Here is a 22,387-nt window from a genome sequence, read left to right as displayed (position 1 = left end):
CAGATGGACCTCAGTTACTATGTGAACCTACACAATTCTAGGCTCCCTTTTAATTAGAGTAATGCACCAGGAATAACAGTTCAGAATTAAGGGGCTATAACTACACTGCAGGGAGGGTGCTGGTGACTCAGGCTTTGTTTTCGCAGTTGGAGGTTAGCAGCTCCACTATCCCAGGGAATTACAGCCCCTTCCTGCCAAACGTGGCTGCCTTTGTAATTATGTGCAACATCACCCTCTTGGCATTGGGCCCTGCATAGATTTTACTTGCTGTTTTGTTCCCCTCTTTCCTTTCATTGCTGTTAGAGAGGGTGATGGCAATTGTTTGCTATTGGCTGTTGGAGCAGAGCAAAGCTTTAGTCTCGACACTCAACACTGTCTGCCTTGAAATACAAGTAGCTAGACTGCAGGAGGCAGGTTTTTTTCTTCCTGTGAGGCAGGAAGCTCATCGTTTCTCTAGGAATTGTACAGGAAGGCAGGCTGTGTGGCTTTTACTGTTTATTCCAATTCTAGCATTAACACGCTCCCACAAACATAATTAACTTGCTCAAACACAGGTCCATTTCAGTTCTTAATTATGTATTTTCAGTCAAGCTCCAGCAAAGTTTAGCTCATTCTCAACAAATACAGCCCACCTAGTGCAGTATTTTTGTTCAGCACAATAAGCAGCCTTTCCTTTTCCACGGCCGTCATCTTCACAGAGCCCATTACTTGTGAGTAAACAACTTTCGTTCCAGTTCTCTTTGGCTGTTTTCATCCACTCATTAAGTTCCCCTTCTCTGCAGAACGCTACCACTGCTTCCCTTGCCCTCTCAGCAGAAGGATTTTCCAGATCTCAGTGCCACATCTCTCAGCTCCAGTTTTTTGCTGTTTCTTCTCCAGTTCCTGTCAGAATGGCAGGTTTCTGCCCCTCTAAAATCAAGCTGTCAGGCCAAGGAAACAATACATCTAGACAGGCATTCTTTCCCACTTTCGCTCACTTGAAGTCAACTCCCTTCTTAATTCAGGAGAGCGAAGACCTCCCCAGCTTTCCCTCCAGGGCAGGAGACAAAAGCTCCAGCTGGGTTTGTTGCTGCTGGGCTCAAGGCTTTTTGTCCCTGTAAATTCACTTCTACAGATCAGTGAAGACATTTCTTGAAAGCAACTGTCTTGATCTGGCAGGTTGGAAGCTGAAGGGGAAACAGAATGGCAGGTCTAATTTCTCATTCAGCTTCAAAGAAGCAGTGAGCACCAGCAGGATCCCGCAATCCCCCAAACATCCACTGGAAAGACTCTCTGCGGAGCTGGCACTGATTGCAGCTAGCTGTTTGTCCACCATGACAGGAGTCCCAGGCCTGGTTCACTGATTGATCCCTGCTCACACAGAAAAGAGAGCGTGCAATTGTAAACGGCATACAGGACAAAGGAGTAAATGCAAAAAAATATATATGAAATCTCTCCCCCTTGTGTTGCAGATGAGGCATTCCCTTTTTCCTACCGGATCCCAGCCCAAACTTCTTCAAATCTTGTCAGCAGTACACCAAACCCTCAATACTTGAAAAATCAGCCACTTGCCCACCCCATCCCTGACTCTGCCGACTGCCCCAACCTTCTCCTGCTGTGAGAAAGCCGCTCGTATTGGTTTGGAACCATCTTTCTATGACACTGTACTCAGGGAGGTCTTGTGCCAAAACACGGCATGGGAAAGACTGCTGTGCTGCTGCATAAATCTTGGTGTGGTCTTCCCAGCTCTGTATTTCTTGTATGCTCATTCCTATCTGCAGGTCTTGCATCTCCAGTCTGTTCTCATTCAGCCTGCCAGATGGGAACTCCACCAGCCACAGTGTGTTCTAGCAAAAATACAGCAAACGCAGGGCAACCACAAGAACTGTCTCATTCTTCCCCTTTTGCTCTCCTTTGATTTTGTGACTGTCTTTGTTTCACGGTCAGCTTAAAGCAACCAATTCCTTGGGAAAGGGATGCTACTTTGAGAACAAAATAAACCACAGGCTTTCCAAGACTATAGGAATTATGCACATGGTTACCACAAGAGTGTAGGGTGCTTCCTTCTTCTGGATTTCTTCTGTGGCATTTGAAGTGGAGGCCTCTGCAGAGCTTGGACCTGTTGGTGATGTGTCAACAAAAGTTTCGTCCACAACTCGGAAGCGGATCTCCTCCCCGATGTCCATGTAGAGGTCGTGGGCCCCTTCTTCTGTCTCATATTCCCATACCCACACCTGCTCCGCTTCATCGCTGGCCACGCCAAGGGCTAAGGAAGGAAATGGCATTTCACCTGGCAGATCACTTTTTTACAGTTCTAAGAACCCTCCTGATTCAAAGCCTTTTCACAATCATCTCTCAAACTCCAACATGCTGTCCTACATCACTGTCTGCACATTCCAGCACCGTGGCCTTGTTTCTGATTTTCCTACTTCCAGGTGTATGCTGTTACTCCCCCCCCACCTCCAAAACAAAGCAACCCCTCAGGTTCCCACAAGTAAGGACATTAGACACACCGTGTATCTACACATGTAGCAAACCCTGCATTCTGTCTTCAGCAGCACCGAAGTCTAGAGGCAGGGATTAATGGTGTGGCTGTTTGAGGGACACTGCTATTCATTTTCGTCAGCTGGCACAATGATCCTGCAAAACCTAATAAGCGTGAGGCCTGCCTAGCTGTGATAACAGTCTGTGGGACTTGCCCGACACAACAGCTTAGCTTCTGCCACTGAGCACCTTCATTGTTGCAGCAGTAAATGCCTGCAGGGCCAGCACTGCACAATCTTTTGAAATGAAGTACTAAAGTTATCAAAGGTGATCAAAGGATACAACTTTGCTGGCTGCTGCAGGGATTCTGGTGGGATGACAATATCATCAAAGAATCCAATAGAAACTGCGGAGAAAAGAATTTGATTAAGACTGAAACCATTCTTCACAAATGATGTACCACAGCAATTCCTAAAGTGCAATTCTGGATTCATTTTCCTTCCTCTTTCAGGAAGGACATCCGAGATTACGCACGAATTATTCTTTGAGTCACAATGCTCCGTTTCAGTTGGCAGCAAAGCAAACACCCAGCTAAAGCACATACTGCAACAGAGAGCACACTCTTCGTGGCCACAGGGAAAGGAAAAGGCTGCTTGGAGCAGGACTGGACGTGTTGGCGTTCCAATGAATGAGTCAGATGCTATAGAGGTCTGTGACAGGAAAGAGCTTAGAAATCACAGACCTAACTGTACACTGCTCTTTATTTAACATGTTAGACCAAAACCCACCCTCTAGATCTCATGATGTTGAATTTTATTGCCTAAATTCAGCAACAAATATACCCCTGGGATCCCCAGGATCTCGTCTGCATGGAATACTCCTACAATATCAGAAGGCAATCCATAAGCTATATGCTTCATGAAGTACATGGTTGATCATCTTTCTTATGAAGAATGTCTCCCTGCCATGTCTTCAGATACAGGAATTAATCGCAAATATCCAAGAAACTACAGCAATATATATCAGACCAACAAAATCTGATACTACCACCTTAAAAGAAAACCACCAGAAGTTCCGTCAATTGAAGCGAGAAAATAAATTCAGTCTAGCTCCAGATGGGCTTGGCTGTTCTTCTTGGGCATGCACACGAGTGACAAAGGGAAAGGGGAGTGCAGACAAAACCACAAAGTGCAGGGGAATCTGCCAGGCTCAAGCTACCAATCAGCCTCAGGCTGGAGCAGGGCTGGAGGCAGTACCAGCCTTCAAGCAGCTCACACACAGCATGACAGTGCCTGAAACCACAGTATCCCCAAGTGCACTGCAGCTCTTGCGTCCCTAATGTTAGGAGATGCAGTTTACCATGAACGCCATCCTGACTGCAGCTTTTAATCTCTCCAACCAGAATCTCGTCCAGGAAGGGATGGAAGACCACGTAGCGGAAATGCACTTGAAAGAAAGCACATCTTAATGTTATGTCCGTGTGAGTGAACCATACTCCTTCCACAGGGTGGCAGCCACTAAAACAAAATCCCACATCCTATATGCCCTCTAAAATGTTGCATCCTGCATGCTTTACAGCTTCCTTACAGGTAATGGTGAGTTCAAGAAAACAGGAATCAGTTACGATATGAATTATAGCAGCAGCTGATCAGCAGTTTCCTGTTCTCTGCTCTTCAACATTGCAAGAATTGAAGTTCACAGGATAAAACCATAAAACAAGCAAGGCCTCTGATTCAGTTACAAAAACAAGCATTCCTTGGAGACCAAGAATGTCAGCTGAAATATTGTTTTCCTGCCATATTTCTGCTCTATTTATCTTTGACAGCAATGATTTATTTTCTTCAAATGAAATTATATGGTAAACAATATTATCAAAGTAAGATCCTCTGCCATAATCTTATTTAACCCAAATGAAAAAATCTAGTTATGTTGCTAACTAAGAATTTTGTACTTATAATTATAAGGAAGCCATACTAAGACAACCCCAGCAAAATAAGTCTTAAAAGCTGTTTAACATCGTTTCAACTGTCCATTCCCAGTGCTGCTCTTCTATATAAAACCAAGCACTAGATTGGAGAAGGAGTAATAAGTCCTGCTGCCTGCTAGCAAGTGCTACCCCGGTTCTGAAAGCAGGAGGTTTCTCTGCAAACTCAGAGAACATACTTTCTTGTTTCAGTTCAAGGAGGTTCAAATTTAAGGAAGCAAATGGAGACTAAAGCAAGCAGCAAAGCTTGCCATCCTCCTCAGTATTAGAGAAGCATTTATTTGTAGGGAATAAGCTCTATTGGCATTAAAAATTATGTCTGGGGTGCCACGTGTAGTCAGTCCAGTTCCCTTCTAACAGGGTTACTTCATTTGCTCAAGCATTTACGTATTTACTTACAGCTTTTGCTCAGATTTGCCAAAGCTCAAAAGTAACGAATCATTTCTTATTCCCTCCCCCAAAAAACTCATCTAAAATCCAAAAATGTATGCTGAACCAGATCTGTCTAAGTCTCAAAGACAGATGCAGCAAAGCTTCCAGCTAAGAAAACAGCATCAACTGTTGTGCGAATGTTATATTTAGAAACGTTTCAACATTCCAGGCAGGCAAAATTAGCTTCAAAAAGAAAAAAAAAAAAAATAATGGACAAATGCAAAACAATTAGTATAAATTATTTTCTTTGGAGATTTCTGAGCTTTCTAAGTTAAATTAGCCCCTTCCTTATTGAAGACCTATGGCTGTAACTGTAGGGCAGAGATGGACTGCTAGAGAAGAAAGATGGGACTGCCTACTTAAATATGTATTTCTAACCACAGAAGTGTAATACAAAGGGACTTCTGCCATGATCCTCTCTCTCTTCTAAAGGGAACAGTGAAGGCTGCTAACTTCAGCAAGTCTCTTTAAACTTAATTTATCTAACAACGGGAACTTCATTGACACTTGCAGACCACTAGCCTTCTGCAACTGCCATAACTCAGAACGTACCTTTGGTATGCGACGCGCCATCCCCAGGGAATATGTATGAATCTTCCAATTTTGTAATATCATACAGACAGATGCAGAGACCAACATTGTATACAACCTGCTCAAATTAAAAAGTAATAAAAAAGGCTGTAAATCAACTACCAGGTTAACTCTTTTGAAATTTATATAAACTGCACAGCTTTTAGAAAGAAGGCAACAGAAGGTGGCAAGATGGGAGAGAAGCTGCTTGCATGCACTCCTCCAGCACTAAGCACACTGCATTTCAGGGGAACCCATCTTCTTCAAGTGCTATGAGAGTTTGTGTTCTTACTGGCACTAGAAGGAGTGCTGCTATAAACAGAAATCATTGGGATGATTGTCAATAATGAAAAATGTGACCTGCCACAATAGTAAAGTTGTGAAAGAACACATATCAATTCAGCAGACCCACATCTTGTCCAAAGGCCAAATGCACTTCCTGCCAGCATCCTGAGAAGTTTCTAAGCTTGTCTTTGTCTGAAATTATAATACCTCTGGGCAGACATAAGGAAAACTCCAAGTTTCTCTGCCACTTCACAGCCTACAAAATTTATGGCATCTACCCCTAGTCAGTGGATACAAGATTATTGCTTTTTTTTCTAACCTGCCTGTATAATCTGCTTCCTCGATCATTTTGGGCTGCTCTCCAGAGTCCCCTTCACACTGCCAAGCTGCACTCAGAGCTTTGCACCCCCTGAAAGCTATGTGCCCATCAGCCTAATGGGCTGCACAGGGACTCTGTGACATAACGCTTTCATATACCCCACACTAAAGGGGAAGACTGTGCCACCATACTGTACTCAACACACAGCAAGACAGGTATCACTGCTTTCATTTCTCTTTCAGTATTTTTGTTGTATTTACACTGGCCTGGTTTGCATGTGTTTTTTTCAGGTGGCACTTTGTACTGCCACCCCACACAGAAGATGGCAATGACTCTCTCTCTTTCCATGCCCCTCAGCACCTTCTCTACAGCATGAACACAAGACCCCTATGGGATGGTACACGGCTCCCTCTTTTTTTTCTCTTTGTTTGGGGTTGGCCTTCATATCTAAGCTTTTCTGACGCATGTGTCATTATGCACAAACACAGAAATGCTTTGCTATGTGATGATGCTACGATGCTTACACCACCCTATACATTACCTTATTGGCCAATTTCTTGTTTAGCTCCTCAGCAATGGACTCATTCAGTTTCCTCTCAAATTGCCAGGGAGGAATCCTCACCGTGTCAGTCATCTCCACCAGGACAAACATGGCGGCCTCTGGGGAGACAGGGAGAGAGCACAGCAGCGCCGGGCCGCCTTAGTAACAAGTATTCAGCCCGGACCTTGCCCGAAGCGCGGGGGGGCAGCACTCTGTGTCTTATAAGGGGCAAAGTAAAGAGACGAGTGGGGTTAGAGACCAGTTGGGCAGCTCTCAGCCTCCCCACGAGCCCACAGCCACGCCAGAGCAGGCGCCTAATCGTGTGAGCCCGGAGCAGATAGCAGCAAGCCCACAGAGGCAGCAGAAACCCCTCACCGCCTCAAACCCACCTGACACACACCGAACGCCGCCGCGCGCTGCCCGTCCTCACGGCGACTTCCGGTGTCGGAGCCAATCGCCTTCGGGGGGCGGGGAGACGGATTCTGATTGACGTGTGGCCGGACCTACCGCACGGCTCTGTGCCGTGCGGAGGCCCGGCCCCTGGCTCAGGCGCGAGGCCCGCCTCAGGTGAGGGCGGCCATTTTGTCTTCCTGTGAGAGAGTTAGGAGGTGTCTATTTCTGAGGCGCTCCGTTCCCTAGAGGGCTCAGTTTCGTTAAATAAAACGTGAATCCGTGAAAAATTGTCCACAGCTGCCCGCCTCGTGATATAGGATGTGGAAAACGAGGGGTGGTGCCTGGGACGTGCCCCGAGACATGGAAGGAGCTGTGGGGTGCTTAAAAAAAGACTGAGAAAAACCAACGTGTCTGTGGCTGACAGGCAAAATTGTTCTGTCAGCACCGCGGCTTTGATGCCAACACGATGAGTGTCACCACCCGCACCCTGTGGCAGTGTGTAGCGGGTGGTAATGAGTGCTCGGGATAAGAAATTGTTAAATGTTGAGGTGTCTTGGAGCGGGAAGGGGAAAACGAGGCCACAAATACCGATCTCAGCCTCATTAATAAGAGATCTGTTGTGGCTAAGGAGTTTCTGATCTGTCTGAAATTATCCCTGCTCCACTAGGGTGTCTTCTTTTGTGATGATTAAATGGCCATTCTGCACATTTGATGTGTTGGCATTAAACAGATGATGGAGGATCACTTTTCCTTCCCAGGTCCCTAGGAGGAGTAGTGTTAGTGTCAGTGATGAGCTCTGCACGCACCACTGTCAGGACACCTCACCCCAAATCCACCCCAGCCTACTTCAGGAGCTGTACAAAGAGTCTTTCCCTTCTCCATGGCAGTGGCTGTGCTAATCTGGGTACGGCACAGTTCTGCTGGCATGCTCACCACATCCCTTGCTGTTCTGTCCTGGCCTCATGCAGGTTGGATAATGCTGGGACTGACCTTTAGCTGCAGGTTTTGCAGGTCACTGTAGCTGCCTTTTCAGAAGGTGCTGTAGTTCTTCAGTGTGTCCTTTTTCTGACAGCAGGGGAAGAAATAGCCTTGGTATCACACTAGAAGTTAGGTCGTGTTGATACTAGCAAGGTGATCACTCTGGATGCTTTTGTACATAAGAGCTGGAAGGTTAAGTAGGGGCCGTGGTTCTAGGCAATACAGGGTGAATACCTGTAGTAATACAGGAGACTGGATGAACAAGTGGATTAGGATGGTCACACCACACTTGCATTTCTTGCCTGCCCTTGAGCTAACATTTTTCATGCTTCCAACAGTCACAACCCAATGGGGTCTGCTGGGTGTCCAAAACAAAACAAACACTTCTCCTTCAGCCTGTTGCACAGCCCTGAGCCCCAGCTATGTGACGAGGTCTGCAAGGTATCCCCTCCTTCTGGCCCGTGTCTAATGGATGGCTCATTGGTGTTCCATGAAGCGCAATGGCAGTCATATGAGCTGCACTGCCTTGAGATACCAGGCTACCAGCCCCACTAGCAATTTATCAGCTTCTACCAGAAATATCACGTTCTGTCAGAAATGCTTTCCTGCAGATAACCCCTCTGACTCCAGCATGGTGCACACCTGGAGCATCGGGGATGTGATGGCTGTTGCACTGCTACTGACTGGGTTTTCTCTGTGGAAGAATTCTACATTTCCATCAGCATTGGTCATAAGCATTGTCTCTGATGTAAAAATCTAAAACTAAAACCTAAAAAATCTAAAACTAAAGCCAAATCTTGCCTTGTAAAATGTTGCTGTCTCAACCCTGCTGTAGATAGCACCCAGCAGCATGCTATATTTCACACTGCAGCTAAAGTATTCTGATGTTGGAAACTGTGGGAACAGCCCCATCTTGCTGAGCATTTTCTTTTTGTCCCTATAGTACTGACACGTGAAATAGCCACAAATTCACAGAGGCTGTGCACGCATTTTTGTAACCGTGATGTCTCCAGAGTCTCTCAGTAGTGTTGAGAGCACTGAGGTTTTGCCAGCATATGGGGGCATGGTTCTCTGCTGCTGTTTTTCTGCTGCTTAGAGAAAACCCTAGGCATGTCTCATCCTCACAACTGCAGAAAACTTGAAAACGCAATCTGAAGTTACGTGAAGGCTCAGGAAAATGAAAGAAACCCCCAAATTGTTTTGCTTATGATCTCCTCTGCCTCCACATTCCCAGGTCTTTTGGGGAAAACTGGCTCAGGGATGTTGTAGGCGGAGGTGAGGGATGATTTGCATCTAGGTTGCTGAGCCCTGCTTTGATTGACTCCAAAGGATTTACGTATCTTCTAACGTACAAAGTCCTCCACACTCCTGTCTTTGCTTCTGTCTCCACAGGCATCTCTAGCACCCCCACTCCCACTCTGATCAAAGCTTCCCCTCTTCTCCTTTTATCATTGCTATGCTTTGGACTCCCTGCCTTCTCCATTGCAACGCAAGCCCAGAGCCGTCTGCCAGTCTAATGCGCCTCAAGTTCCCTTCAGAGCCCCCACTGACAGTGCAGGAGAGTCAGCCTGATGCTCTGCGTTGTTTACCACTTGCAGCTGGGCACACAGCTGACCCTGGTGAGGAAGAACAGCTATTGATGATGTTCAGTGTACAATTAAATGAACACCTGGGGAAGAGGAGGGTGTGCCCATGCTGCACGTTCCCAGCGTTCCTCCAGCTCTTCACCCTCCTAGGCTGCTGGGGGTGAGCTGTCACCAGGAGAGAATAGGCTGGCTCAAGAGAAACTTGGACCAGAGACTGGAACAGGTGGCTGCGTTTCTCTTCCGCTACTTTTGCAAGGTTTTGAAGGGATGTCTTGGTGGACGAGCCTTGTGGCATCTGTAGGTGGCAAATGGGACTCGTGTTTGTTGCGGAAAACTTGAAAAGCCTCAACTAGAGGGAGATGGGCACTGACAGAACCCCAAACATGCCAGCCTGGTCCATTCCCCAGGCCAGTATCACCCAACTCCCCAATGGATGCATGCCCATGATGTTTGTAAAAATCTCCTGTGATGGAGACTGGTGCTTACCCAGGCAAAACATTTGAGTAATTAACTGTTTTGTTAGAAAGTGTTTCCTAATATCTAGCATCAGTCTTGCTCCTTGCAAGCCCCATTGCTCCTCAGCCTATCCCCAGCAGACACAACAAACAGTTGATTCCTGTCCTCATTGCAGCGAGTGCTCACATCACACCGTGCCCCCAGGAGAGGAACTCTGGGGGCAATTTATTATGTTGCCTCTCCCCACAGAGATAAGTCTGAAGCACATCCCTATTGGCACAGGGCAGAAGAGAAAGAAAGGATCTTTTGGGATGGGGACCTGCCATATGGCAACTGTAGGGAGGTGATGCTCAAAAAGCAGAATTCCCCTCCTGACCGTACACGCCAGCAGGAAGAAGAAGCAGGACCTGCGCCCCTACGGGATGCAGCATCACCATGTGAGGAATCATGTTGGGCTTGTGTCCCTCTCTTTGCTGCCCAAGCCCGAGCCCCTGATTGTGCCATGGAATGACCGTGCACTGTGGGGTGCAAGGGGCTGCAGGCAGCAGGAGCTGGGGAGAGCTGCAGGAACACCAGCAGGGTTTGGGAAGATGTGGGGAGAGGCTGGAACCCCTCGCTGGGTACACGTGTCCCCCACCACTTTGTCCCCGCAGCCTGCAAGGCTGCCTCGTGCCGTGTCAGGCCGTGCCACCGACGTGGGCATGCGTCACGGTGCTCGAGCAGAACGATGCAGCCCCTCCACTCCCCCCCCTCCGGAACGGCGATGACCAGCCTGATCCCTCCCACCTGCCTGCTCCCCCTGGCCTGGCCCTGACGTCAGGGAAGGCGTGCGGATGCGTGTGTGCAAGCCGCACATCATACACACATCAGGCACCGCAGAGACATCGGGAGGCAGCCGGCAGCCGGCGGTGGAAAAGCCCCCGGAGCCGGGCTACATGCGAGAGCTCTGCTCCTCGCCGGGCAGCAAAGGAGGGCTTCCCCGTCCCCACCGTGCGCTGATGCTCTGCGAACCGCAGCTCCAGGGAGCCCCTCATTGCTAAGGAGGTAAGGGCAGGCACGACGGCCATCGGCTATTGTAGCCAAAGGTTCAGCTTCATGCACGGCGTTTGCTTACAGGGCTGCTTTTTATTTTGGGAGAGGTGTGAGGGTGAAGCGTGGCATCCCTCCTCTGTTCTGCTTATTGCTGATTCCCCAGCAGTTCCCAGACAATGCCTCCTCCGGGGCAGGCAGTGCTGCATGGCCACTGTTGCTGGGGCACACCGTGCTGCCAAACTGGGCTCAGCTGGCACCAGCTCTCCATTCACTGACAGCAGGAGAAAGCGGCGGGTGGAAACCTGTCCTGGTAGAGGTGGGGGATTGAATGAATGTTTCTTTGGGGCTGGCTGCGCTATTCATTCCTGCAGACAGTAAGTTAGATCACAAAGGAGAGAGAAAGGATGAAAGGATGTGGATGGGGACATTTACGTGAGGTCTTTGAGCCGACAATACTCTGATTTAAAATCACAGCCAACCACAACCAGGCAAATCCTCCAAACCCGGTTGTCGGGGAGCGATGCTTTATGCATATATACTCCAAAGGTAAACCAAGCCTCCATGATGGCTTCTCCTCTGGCTTCCTTTGGCTTGTGGCAGCTCTCCCCACAGCCTCCCTGAGAATCCGGCGGTACCGACGGAGGGAGCTTTTTATAATCAATCCATAAAGGTGACATTCATATTTTAGCGCTAACTAGGCTGTATCGTAGGCGAGACGATCTCAGCAAAGATGCTTGGAGTTGTGAGTGTGATTGGCTTAGATGGGGAGGGGAAGCTTTAAGTGTGTGTTCCCAATGAAAGCTGGCTTATCTTTTGTATAGTGATTCATTTCAGCCAAGGGGTTTTTAGCATGCAGGATACGTGGAGGAAATTGTTCCACTCTTATTTAGCTCTTAATGGCATGATCTAGTAACCAAAAAAAGAAGGAGGGGGGCTAAGGGGCTTTCATTAGCATTGGACAGAGACGGCATTTAGAAAACCTGAGAGACGCCGGGACTGCAAGGACAGAGGATGGCTGAACATTTGCTTCCCGGCTGCCCCCTCCTGTTACAACAGCCCCTTTCTGGGTCCAAAAGATAAAACCCACAATTTCACACCCAGCTCCCGGGCCACGCTCCGATTCCCAAAGGGATGGTACAGGGTTGCAGCCCCCTGGAGTGGTGGGAGGCCCAGAACCCCAGGGCTGGGTGAAGGCAAAGGGATCCCAGCGGGGGGAAGGAGCACAAAGAGGAGCTGCGTGGGAGGGCTGGGGGGCTGAGGGAGATGACACCAATTAAATATGGATTGCGGGTGACGCGTGAGGGCTTCGTGTTGCTGCTGCTAATGACCGGGGAGTGACGGTGGCTGGAGCTTCTGGGCCATTGCCTCTCTGTGGGGCTGTGGAGTTAAACCGGGTCACGCCAGCACCTACCCGAGGGTATGTGTTTACGAGGAGTGGGGCAGACAGCGACTTTGTTTGATGAGCTGCATCGTGATGAGCGAGGCTCTTGGATCTGCAGATAAAAGCCGACGTGTCTCCTGCCTGTCTATCCTAATTGGTGCGGGGTTGGTGCACGCGCCCGCTGGCAGCTCTGCATGGAGGCCTTCTCTCAAAGAAACAAGGAGGCGAAACCGTGGCTGTGCCGAGGCGGCGAGTTTGCTGGTCCCCAGCCTGCAGCAGCTTCAGCTGCCCCGAATTTCATCCCCACGGTGTGACTGAGTGCGGGGTGGGTGCAGGGAGGACATACCCACAGCTCCCCTCTGTGGTTTTCCCCATCCCTTTGTTTGCTGCGGGGACTCAGAAAAGGTGGGAATCAGTGCCCCAAGGGATGTGGGCCCCATGGGCCCCTTCTCTGATGTCAGTTTTGCCTCTAAGCATGCTCCTATCTCGCTACTTCTGCTTCTGTGTGGGACCGTGGAGCTGAGACAGCCATGGGCGGTGGGTGAGGAGAATGGGCGTGCTCCTTCCCCACCGTGCCGTCTGCTCCAGAAACCTTTTCCCATGTCCTTGGTGCTTGCTAATTTCGGAGCAGAGGTGACCCCTTTCTTCACGTTCCCCGAGGGCCCTCACCTCTCAGCGTGAGTCAGAAAGCAAATTAAAGGCTCTCTGGGTTTCCTGGCATGCAACCCCAAATACACCACACGGGCGTGAGGGGCTGTGGGGGGCACATTGTGTTGGATGCAGCCACCGAGAGGGAAAGAAATCCGCAGGATGTGGGAGTTCTGAGCAGCTCCAGAGCCAGAAGGCTTAAAAACACACAAAATCCAAAAAATGTCACCAATTAGGACAGCCTGCCTGTGCCTGTGTCAGCTCCTGCTCTTTGGCATGTGACACCTGGCTCCATCCTCCCGCCAATCATCCTGCAGCTGAACGCTGGGGGTTTTCTGCTTCTGGGGGCCAAAACGCTTTAATTCAGGGCTCAAACAGTGTGATGCCAACCAAGAACCTGAGGTTGATGGCTACAGCTGACCTGTAACCACTGCCCCCTTCTCCCTGCAGCTTGCTGAAGCAGACCCCTGCCTGCTGCTCCCCACACCCAGCCCCGAGACGGAGGACCCCGCCGACCCCACCATGTCATCAGAGCCCGGCGCCCCGCCGGCTGTGCCACCTCTGCACTCTCCCAAGTCCCCGGTCTGGCCCACCTTCCCCTTCCAGCGCGAGGGCAGCCGTGTCTGGGAGCGGGGCAACCTTCTACTGCGGGACCTGCCCAGCCCACTGCCCACTAAGAGGACCAGGACCTACTCTGCGTAAGTACCCAGCAGTCCACAGGGGATTCTGGACATGTCTCTCCGGCTGCACGTTCAGACTTCTCCATCCATTCCCTCCTGTAGGACAGCACGTGCTTCTGCCGGGCCCATCTACAAGGGTGTCTGCAAGCAGTTCTCCCGTTCACAGGGCCATGGGTTCATCACTCCAGAGAATGGCACAGAAGACATTTTTGTCCATGTGTCTGAGTAAGTCCACACAGCGCCGGGTATGTGGGGGACAACCGGTGACCCGGGGCTGGGGTGATGCCGTGTCCGTGGGTAATGGTGCATCTATAGCTGATACTCTATCTCCATGTATCTAAGATCCCACTGCAGGTGGGTTTCTCCCATGGTGCTGGGTGCTTTCCTTGGTGCTGGGGGGCTCCATTTCTCGGCCCCACGGCCCCATCGCCTCCCCTCTCCTCTCCCACAGCATCGAGGGGGAGTACGTCCCGGTAGAGGGGGATGAGGTGACATACAAGGTCTGCCCCATCCCTCCCAAGAACCAGAAGTTCCAGGCAGTGGAGGTGGTGCTCACCAACCTGGCGCCCCATACGAAGCATGAGACGTGGTCTGGGCAGATCATCGGCTCCTAGGTGCCTGGGGGGCCTGATGGCTGCTCGCGGGGAGCTTGGGGAAGGCTGGGCTGGCGAAGAGGCTGGGGCCACTCCTCAGCACGCAGGTGTTCACGTTCGGTGTCTTTTCTAAGGTTACAGTTTCCTTTTTGTGTGTGTTTGTACCTGTCTTTCGAGGGGGATGGGGAAAGCGGTGTCCTCCCCACTGACCCCCCAGCTCCTGGGGTAGCACTGAGTCCCACATCCTTGAGCCCAAGGGGAGCGGGAGGACTGATCCTGCCCCCACCCCACTGCAGCCTGGGGCTTGTGGGGGGCTTGTCCTGGCCTCCCCAGCCCTGCTTTGGCCAGATGGGCAAATCACTGTGCCAGGAGGGGACAGCTCAGCCCCTTCTGCCCCCATCGCCCCAGCCCCCCTGGAACCCCATCCTGTGTGTGCCTGTGTGTGTGTGTGTCCGTAGGTCACCGTGGGGCTGAAGGGTTTGGTGATCTCCCTCTACTCATGTTCCACACCGACACCTCCCGCCCCCTCGGTGTAGACAGGGTCTCGTATATAAAGCACAAATTTGTTCTCAGTCCTCTCTGCCATATCTTGGCTAGGTGGGCTCCTGCGGCCTTGGGGACGGGGAAGGGGCACCTGGGGGTTGTGAGATGCGGACGTAGGGATGGCCCCATGCCATGCCCCAGGCAGTTAGCCTGGCCAAGACAAACTCTTGGATTTTTCTTTTTTCTTTTCTTTTTTATTTTTTGGGGAAATAAACTAAAATCCTAGAATTGTTGGTGTTTTTACAACTCTGGTGTGGTTCCTGCCTGTCTGACCTTGTGTCAACCTTTGTAACATTGGCAATAAACCATTAAAAGTGACTTTCCCACGAGCCCTGCCCATCCTGCTTTTTTTGTGTGTAAGTGCACCCTGCAGGAGACCCAGGAAATCCAGGGCTTGCCTCAGACCACCAATGCTGTGCACTGCACCTCAACTTCAGCAGAACTGAGGAGGGCCACAAAGATGCTCAGAGGGCTGGAGCACCTCTCCTGTGAAGACAGGCTGAAGGAGCTGGCTTGTTCAGCTTGGAGGAGGCTGCAGGGAGACCTCACTGCAGCCTTCCAGTACTTTAAACAGAGCTTATACAAAGGATCAACTTTTTAGACAATCTAATAGTGACAGGATGGAGGGAATGGCTTTAAAGTAAAAGAGGGAGATTTAGGTCAGATGTTAGGAAGAAGTACATTATTCAGAAGGCAGTGAGGCAGTGGCACAGGCTGCCCAGAGAGCTGTGGGTGCCCCATCCCTGGGGGATCAAGGCCAGGTTGGATGGGGCCCTGCCCGCAGCACGGGGTGGGACTGGGTGGGCTTTGAGGTCCCTTCTGACCCAACCGTTCTGTGATTCTGATTCCCTGGTCCTGCAGGGCCTGCACCCAACACTTGAGGGCAGAGTAGAGCCTGCAGACAGCACACATTGACAACTGCACATTGTGGTTTCAATAGCATTTGTATACATATATATATATATTTATTTCTTTAAATTTATTTCTAATCTAATAGTTGGAACCAGTCAGACAGGAGCTGCCCATCTCACACAGATACAGAACCATATGGTCCACACCACGAGGCCCATCACATCCACTCACTCACACACCCGTGGGGAGAAACCCGTGGCCGTGCTATGGGGCAAAGGGAAGCCTCCCTGCCTCTGAGAAACTCCAGAGAACCCAATCAGGCTGCAGCTACGGCAGGACAGGTTGTCCCCTCATTCCCAGCACAGGTGGCCCTACAGACAGCACAGGGAGCGAACAGATCACCTCAGCCCCCAGGGCCACCACGGTGCCTTGCAGCCTCATGGCCAAAAAACACAAAAATCCTGCTGACTTGAAATAGACTCACAGGAAAAATAAACCACAGCCTGATCCTCAGTGAAAGAGGAGGAACCACAAAACACGAGGTTCCTCCATGAGGGTTAAAGCGGAGGGTCAAAATGGCGGTCCGTGAAGAGGGCACTCTGCATTCAGGCTTCTCCAACATGTCCCCCCCTCCCACAGAGATTTTGTCTGGGTAGGGAGGAATTTGTGCATTTGCTGGAGATTTCTGGATGCCAGGCCGCTGCACTCATGCAAATTGGACGCGTTACAGACTGATGTGTTTAAGAGGTACCGTCACATGGAGAAGAAAGCACCCACCAGTATTGGTCACACACCACTATAGCGTGAGCAGGGCCAGGCAGCGGGACCAAAGTCCTCTCAGGGACTGTGCAAAGCTGCCCCAGGCCCAGAAGCACCAGCTTTTGCTTTGGTCCCGTGGTTAAAGGGTGGCAGCCATTGGGAAACTTCTCTCTGAGCCCAGCTCCAAGGTAGGGCCATAGCGATGGGCAATGACAGTGCGAGGACAGCAGGAGGAAGCAGGATGTACCAGGAGAGCTGAGCACTGGGAAGGAAGGCGACTTAGTCTGCAATGAATGCCTTGGGTAAGGCTTTCTAGTAACATATCTGCGACACCTGACGGACACACAGATGGGAAGACTGAGCACTGGCAAAGTCTGCCAAGACAGGCTGTGGGGTCTCCTCCTTGGAGACCTCCAGATGCCATACATCCAGATGTAGGTCTGGGCACCCTGCTCCAGGTGTAGGGTTGGGCCAGATGGACCCAAAGGTGCCTCAGCCATGCTGCAATTGTGTGCAGGCTTCTGGGAAATGCCTGGCAAAGGGGGAGGAGAACATGAGAGGTAAATTCCCTTGTGCAGAGGTGTTGAAGAGCAACACAGCAAAACAGAGAAGGGAGAAGGGAAGGATGGACAGACGTGCACACAGACAGATGTGGTTAAATCTGGCCCTGGCATTTGGGTCCAGAAGGCAGGAATGTATCACTGCACACCAAGGCCCCATCTGGCACGACAGAAGTTCTGCTGGAAGAAGGACTGCCTGGTCCCACAGACCTCAGCCACACATTGGGAGTGCCAAAGGGCTGACCAACAACAGCCCCCTTCTGCACATCCCCTGGACTCACACAACAGCTCCTGACCAGCACCGGCAAGTGTTTTTCAGTCTACCCTGAGCAGATTCCTCAAACGAAGGTGCTTTTCCTTGTGGGGGAGAAAAGGGAGGAGGGCTGCAGGGCCCTCACAGTCAGCACTCATTTGCTCTCTCTGGAAAGAAGATTTCACGGCACCGCTGGACCGTGTCCTGGGGGGACTGGACGCTGTGTCCCACTGTCCGGGGGTCGTCATAGATTTCATAATCATTCCCTCCCTGCAGGGGAGCAAAGAACAGGGAAAGCATTAGCAGAGTCTCCTTGGAGAATCCGCATCCTGCAAGGAGCCTCCATTTGCTGCTGCAAACACACAGAGAGCATCCCCCACTCGCACACCACTAAAGGTTCGTGGTGGCCGCTGGAGTACCACAGACACCACTGGGCGAGGAGAAAGCAGCCATGTGAGGGGTGAGCAGGGTGTACTCACAGGGGTGGTCTCGTTCCCAAAGAAGTGGATGGTGTCAAACCTCTCATCATCCAGCACGTTGAGACAGTAGCGTTTGTCCCAGCCCTCTGGGAAGACGTCGAAGCTGATCATGCCACCTGCCAGCAGAATGGTGAGCGTTAGCAGAGTGGCCTTGAGGTGGTGGGATGTCCCTCTACCCCAGGGTTGGAGGTCAACCTGGAGCCCTCCCCATACAGCTGTGCCCCGTGGCTCTCTGGCATGTGATATTAGGAGGCTGCAGATGCTGTTTCTATGACAACAGGCTGAGTGACATCAGCAGGGCTGGGTGACAATAGCAGGGCTCCATGCCACACATGCAAGCAGGCAGCAGCGAGCTGCAGGGGGAGCTGGTAGGGAGGCAACAGACATCCATGTGCTGCTAAGATTTGGAGCTACACCTTGCAGATAGTATCGGTGTGTGCTGTGTCGGGGCAGCAGGGGACAAAGTACATGTTGTCAGCTACTGGCACTGAGAACTCTCCCAGGCTCCTGCATGGACGTCACACTCTCCTGCTTTGGAAATAACTGAAATAAAATGCTGCACTGCATTACATTCTCCCCTTTCATGAGAGCTGGGCAGTGAGAAGGGCTCCTGGTGCCAGCTGGGTGGGGCAGGAAGCCAGTCGGAGTAGGGAGAAGCAAGATACTGAGGACACCAAGCACTGCCCCTTGCCTGGGTACAGCACAGGGCTGCAGCGAGGTCTCCCATCGCTTCCCACCTTCCACAGCCTGGGATGAGGCTCTCAGAGCCAGTTCATCCCACCAGCCTCATTTCCATGTGTCCCTGCCCTCTTGCCCTTTGCCCAGATTTCCACCTTCTTACGTTACACAGAGCTCTGCAGAAGGTCTCTTTCTGGCTTCAGCCCCGTCCCTTAGATAACCTCATTTCTACCCCAATGCTGGCCAGGTTCCAGGATTGCTGAAGCCCCTCCTTAGCTCCCTGCTTTGGCTGTAAAGCACCTCTAGCACCAGAAGCAGCCCTATAAAAGCCCACGACACACAGTGCCAGCTCTTCTTCCAAGTAGAAGGATGTTTCCCTAGCAGCCAGCCCTCCAAACAAAACTCTGAACTGAGAACACGAGGCCCCTTCCTCTCACACCACTGCATTCCTGGAGGAGCCCTGCAGAGGACTGAATGTGCCCGGAGCTCTGCTGGCAGCCCTGCTGCTGTGCTTGAGCCAGAGCAGAGCTGCTGCACAGGGGTGGGCTTAGCAGAGCTATGAGGAATAAGGCACTGGTAGCGTCATGGGACAGAAAGCAGTCGGCTTGGCTGACGCTCAGAGGAAAAACCTATAGCACAGTTTATTCCTAGAATCACAGACTCACTAAGGTTGGAAAAGACCTCTAAGATCATCGAATCCAACCGTCGAGCCATCGCCACCTTGCCACTGACTTGCTGCAAATGCAAGCATGTTCCTCCCATGGCAGCTCTCCAGGAATTGCAGCTTGCTGAGCAGTCTCTGAGGTCTTCCCAGAGAGCACAGCCTCTGGGATCCTGGATGCCCACAGAGATCAGCCTCATTCCCACTCTCTATCCCAGGATTTTAAGGGGAATGCAATGAAGAGGCCATGGCAAAGCCCCCTCTGCTCACCTCGAGAGAAACGTAGCCCTTTGCCAGCAAACTCCCTCTGCAAGGCTGCCACAAACTTCTCCCGGATCCGCTCTTTCTATGGAGGAGAAGGGAAAAGGGTCTGAATCACAGAGTCATTAAGGTTGGAAAGCACATCTAAGGTCATCAAGTCCAACCATCAACCCATCACCTCCAGGAACCTCCAAGCTAAGACACATAGCTTGGAGCTGGTCTCCTATCTCCTTGGGAAGTGGGGGAAGCGGACAAGACTCAAGATCTGTGACAGCGCGAGACCTGCAAAGGGAATAGTGAGCCCAAACTCAACCCACGCACCTTGTCCAGCTCCGAGAATTCGATCCGCTCCTCCAGCGTGCAGCTCCTCCCAATGGGAGAGATGTTCAGCATCCCATTGCGAAACTCAATGAAGGTTCCTCTGCGTGTGGGCAAGGGCACAAGGTTACTGGGGCCTTTACAAGGGCAGGGAGAGAAAAACAGCCCTTCTGAGGTCAGTGCAACCACAGCTGATCTCAGACAGCAGTCTGGTCAAACGTGCCCTCAAAACCAAGGGCTGAGCCCAGAGCTGTCAGGGCTGTTTGACTGCTGCTTGGTTTCTCAACTCAGTGAGGTTCCAGCTCCTAAGTCTCTGTGGATTCAGGGCTGTGGGATTTCTCAAAGCTTCTCTGGACAGCCCATGCTGTCACACAGAGCAGAGCTCAGCGCTGCCCCTCTGCTCCCTGTGAGGAGCTGCAGCCGCCATCAGGCCTCCCCTCAGCTCCTCTGCTCTGCGCTGAGCAAACCAGGGGAGCTCAGCTGCTCCTCATATGCCTTGCCCTCCAGACCCTTCTCCATTTGTAGCCCTCCCCTGGACACCTCTAACAGCTTTATGTCCTTTACCGTTTCTTGGGCAGCTTCAGCAGGGCCATGTAGTTGAGGCAGAAGTTGATGAGGTCCTGCAGCAGCTCCTCTCCCAGGTGGTCCTGAATGGCCTACAAGAGGAGAGGGGTTGAGGAGGAAGCAGTGAGGGGACCATGGAGCAGCAGTCCTCATAGAATCACAGCGCAGTTGGGCTGGAGGGGACCGCAAAGCCCACCCAGTCCCACCCCGTGCCATGGACAGGGCTGCCACCCACCAACTCAGGCTGCCCAGGGCTCCATCCAACCTGGCCAGGGACGCCTCCAGGGATGGGGCATGCCGGAGCCACCTGCATCCGGTGTTGACCCACCTGCTTGGCCACAAGCCGCCCGTTCTTGTACTGCACGGTGCCATTCTCGGCGAAGACGTAGTCAAACTTATCGACGACTGAAAGGGAAAAGGCGAAAGAGAAACAACTTGTACCGCTCGGGTCATCAGAGAGGAGAAGAGGTGCAATGGGGACACCCGGCAGGCCGCACGTCTCCCTGCCCGCGGGCCGCTATCTGTAGCGGGCAGGTGGGCGGCTGACGCAGACGGGCAGCGACCCGACGGTGTCACCGCCCCGGACAAGATAAGCGCACGGAACGTCACGCTCTCGGCCACGTGCGCCCACCGCTCCATCCCCGCCGCGGTGCTCGGCGGCGCGGCGATGGGTTACCTAACGCAGCCCCCGTGCAAACACAGCGCCGCTGACTCAGCCCTCCGAGCTAACGAGGCGGAAGGGAGACCTTAGGACTCGCCGTGCGCTGGGCACGGATCTCGGGGAAGGAAAACGAAGCTCGGGGCGGAGGGCTGCCCTCCCGGCGCCGCGTCTCCCCGCGCCTCGTTCGCGCCGCGCACCTTCGTCGCCCTCTCCCAGCTGCTCGGCGATCTTAGAGTAGTCGGAGCCCCCAACCACGCCGATTTGCACCCTGCCGCGCAGCTCCTGCAGGAAGCGGTCCACCTCCGGTTCGATTTTCTACGGGAGCGGGAGGACGGATGAGAGGGGCCGAGCCTGGCACGCAGCCCCCCGCTTCTCCTTCCTCCCCACCTCCGCCCGGCCCCGCTACCTGCCGAGCCGGCGTCAGCGTCCCGTCCACGTCGAAGAGGCACAGCACCCGGCCCCGCGCCGCCGCCATCCCGCAGCCTCTGCCGGAGCGCAGGGGCGGCCCGGGGGCGGGACTGCGCCGCGGCGCCATCGTGCGGTCGCCGCTCCGGGAGGTGCCCGGCAGCCGCGGGCAGGTGGGAGGTGGGGGCGCAGCGCCGGGACCTGGCACCGCCCCGTGCGTCGGGAGCAGCTCTGCCGCCTCGGGGCGCTTCGTCAGGTGGGGCTTCTGTTCAGGAAGAGCGGTGCTGCATTGGAAAAGGCTGCCCAGGGAGGTGGTGCAGTCACCGTCCCTGGAGGTGTTCCAGAACCGTGTGCATGTGGCACTGAGGGACGTGGTCAGTGGGCATGGTGGGGATGGGCTGGCGGTTGGACTTGAAGATCCTAGGCATCTTTTTCAGTTTTAACGATTCTGTGGTTCTGTGATTCTCAGCCCACCAACAGAGGTGTGATGAACCTCTAGTCCAACCAACCCCTGGATGAGCTGTCTGACCTTCATTCTGCTCATCCCAAGCTGCACCAGCCCTCAGAGAAGGGCTGTTGATCAGCACTTAGCTATGAGCCAGCAGTGTGCCCAGGTGGCCAAGAAGGCCAATGGCATCCTGGCCTGTATCAGCAATAGTGCAGCCAGCAGGAGCAGGGAGGTGGCCGTCCCTCTGTACGCAGCTCTGGTGAGGCCGCATCTTGAGTGCTGTGTTCAGTTCTGGGCCCCTCACTACCAGAAAGACATGGAGGCCCTGGAGTGTGTCCAGAGAAGGGCAACGGAGCTGCGAGGGGTCTGAAGCACAATTCTGATGGGGAGCAGCTGAGGGAACTGGGGTTGTTCAGTCTGGAGGAGGCTTATTGCTCTCCATGACAACCTGAAAGGAGGCTGTAGCGAGGTGAGGCTGGCTTCTTCTCCCAGGTATCAGCGATAGCCAGGGGAGGCTCACGTTGGATATTAGAAAAAAAATCGTAAGAGTGGTGCTGAGACAGGCTGCCCAGAGAGGTAGTGGGATCACCATGCCAGCAGGTGT

General features: G+C 52.3%; 3 protein-coding genes across 5 annotated transcripts; 1 reads left to right on the top strand and 2 right to left on the bottom strand.

Moving 5' to 3' along the window:
• Positions 1 to 478: 478 nt before the first annotated feature.
• On the bottom strand, positions 479 to 7,113 carry POLR3H (RNA polymerase III subunit H). 3 transcript variants are annotated; one of them, XM_003202298.4, is made up of 7 exons: positions 6,984 to 7,113; positions 6,595 to 6,713; positions 5,432 to 5,528; positions 3,823 to 3,909; positions 2,806 to 2,869; positions 2,022 to 2,229; positions 479 to 1,350 (listed from the first exon to the last, which is right to left on the bottom strand). In XM_003202298.4, exons 2-7 carry the CDS (start codon positions 6,703 to 6,705, stop codon positions 1,297 to 1,299), a joined length of 621 nt encoding a protein of 206 aa, XP_003202346.2. In that variant the 5' UTR covers positions 6,706 to 6,713; positions 6,984 to 7,113; the 3' UTR covers positions 479 to 1,296. The 3 variants fall into 3 exon arrangements, with proteins under 3 accessions (XP_003202346.2, XP_085081732.1, XP_085081737.1); XM_085225606.1 differs by having other exon boundaries at positions 479 to 2,229; XM_085225611.1 differs by having other exon boundaries at positions 479 to 2,229; positions 6,995 to 7,084.
• Positions 7,114 to 10,832: 3,719 nt separating this feature from the next.
• CSDC2 (cold shock domain containing C2) lies at positions 10,833 to 15,405 on the top strand. The gene is made up of 4 exons (XM_085225580.1): positions 10,833 to 11,051; positions 13,519 to 13,766; positions 13,851 to 13,973; positions 14,200 to 15,405. The coding sequence occupies exons 2-4, from the start codon at positions 13,591 to 13,593 to the stop codon at positions 14,360 to 14,362; spliced, it is 462 nt and encodes a 153-aa protein (XP_085081706.1). The 5' UTR covers positions 10,833 to 11,051; positions 13,519 to 13,590; the 3' UTR covers positions 14,363 to 15,405.
• A 431-nt stretch (positions 15,406 to 15,836) lies between these two features.
• On the bottom strand, positions 15,837 to 21,496 carry PMM1 (phosphomannomutase 1). The gene is made up of 8 exons (XM_019611367.2): positions 21,337 to 21,496; positions 21,128 to 21,245; positions 20,598 to 20,674; positions 20,270 to 20,361; positions 19,709 to 19,808; positions 19,397 to 19,472; positions 17,788 to 17,903; positions 15,837 to 17,578 (listed from the first exon to the last, which is right to left on the bottom strand). Exons 1-8 carry the CDS (start codon positions 21,463 to 21,465, stop codon positions 17,456 to 17,458), a joined length of 831 nt encoding a protein of 276 aa, XP_019466912.2. The 5' UTR covers positions 21,466 to 21,496; the 3' UTR covers positions 15,837 to 17,455.
• Between the last annotated feature and the right edge of the window lie 891 nt (positions 21,497 to 22,387).

This window comes from Meleagris gallopavo, chromosome 1, assembly GCF_905368555.1.
Source record: "Meleagris gallopavo chromosome 1, MGAL_WU_HG_1.1, whole genome shotgun sequence".
In the NCBI taxonomy this organism is placed as follows: Eukaryota; Metazoa; Chordata; class Aves; order Galliformes; family Phasianidae; genus Meleagris; species Meleagris gallopavo.
This window is presented reverse-complemented; position numbering and strand designations above follow the sequence as displayed.

Coding starts and splice junctions, on each gene's coding strand:
- PMM1 (XM_019611367.2), bottom strand. CDS start 21,465: ATGGCGCCGCGGCGCAGTCCCGCCCCCGGGCCGCCCCTGCGCTCCGGC. Junction 19,809..20,269: donor CTGAAGCTGCCCAAGAAACG/GTAAAGGACATA, acceptor GCCCACACGCAG/AGGAACCTTCATTGAGTTTC. Junction 19,473..19,708: donor AATTCTCGGAGCTGGACAAG/GTGCGTGGGTTG, acceptor TCTCCTCCATAG/AAAGAGCGGATCCGGGAGAA.
- POLR3H (XM_085225606.1), bottom strand. CDS start 6,705: ATGTTTGTCCTGGTGGAGATGACTGACACGGTGAGGATTCCTCCCTGG. Junction 5,529..6,594: donor ACAAGAAATTGGCCAATAAG/GTAATGTATAGG, acceptor TAATTTGAGCAG/GTTGTATACAATGTTGGTCT. Junction 3,910..5,431: donor TGGCGCGTCGCATACCAAAG/GTACGTTCTGAG, acceptor CTTTCTTTCAAG/TGCATTTCCGCTACGTGGTC.
- CSDC2 (XM_085225580.1), top strand. CDS start 13,591: ATGTCATCAGAGCCCGGCGCCCCGCCGGCTGTGCCACCTCTGCACTCT. Junction 13,767..13,850: donor AGGACCAGGACCTACTCTGC/GTAAGTACCCAG, acceptor TCCCTCCTGTAG/GACAGCACGTGCTTCTGCCG. Junction 13,974..14,199: donor ATTTTTGTCCATGTGTCTGA/GTAAGTCCACAC, acceptor CCTCTCCCACAG/CATCGAGGGGGAGTACGTCC.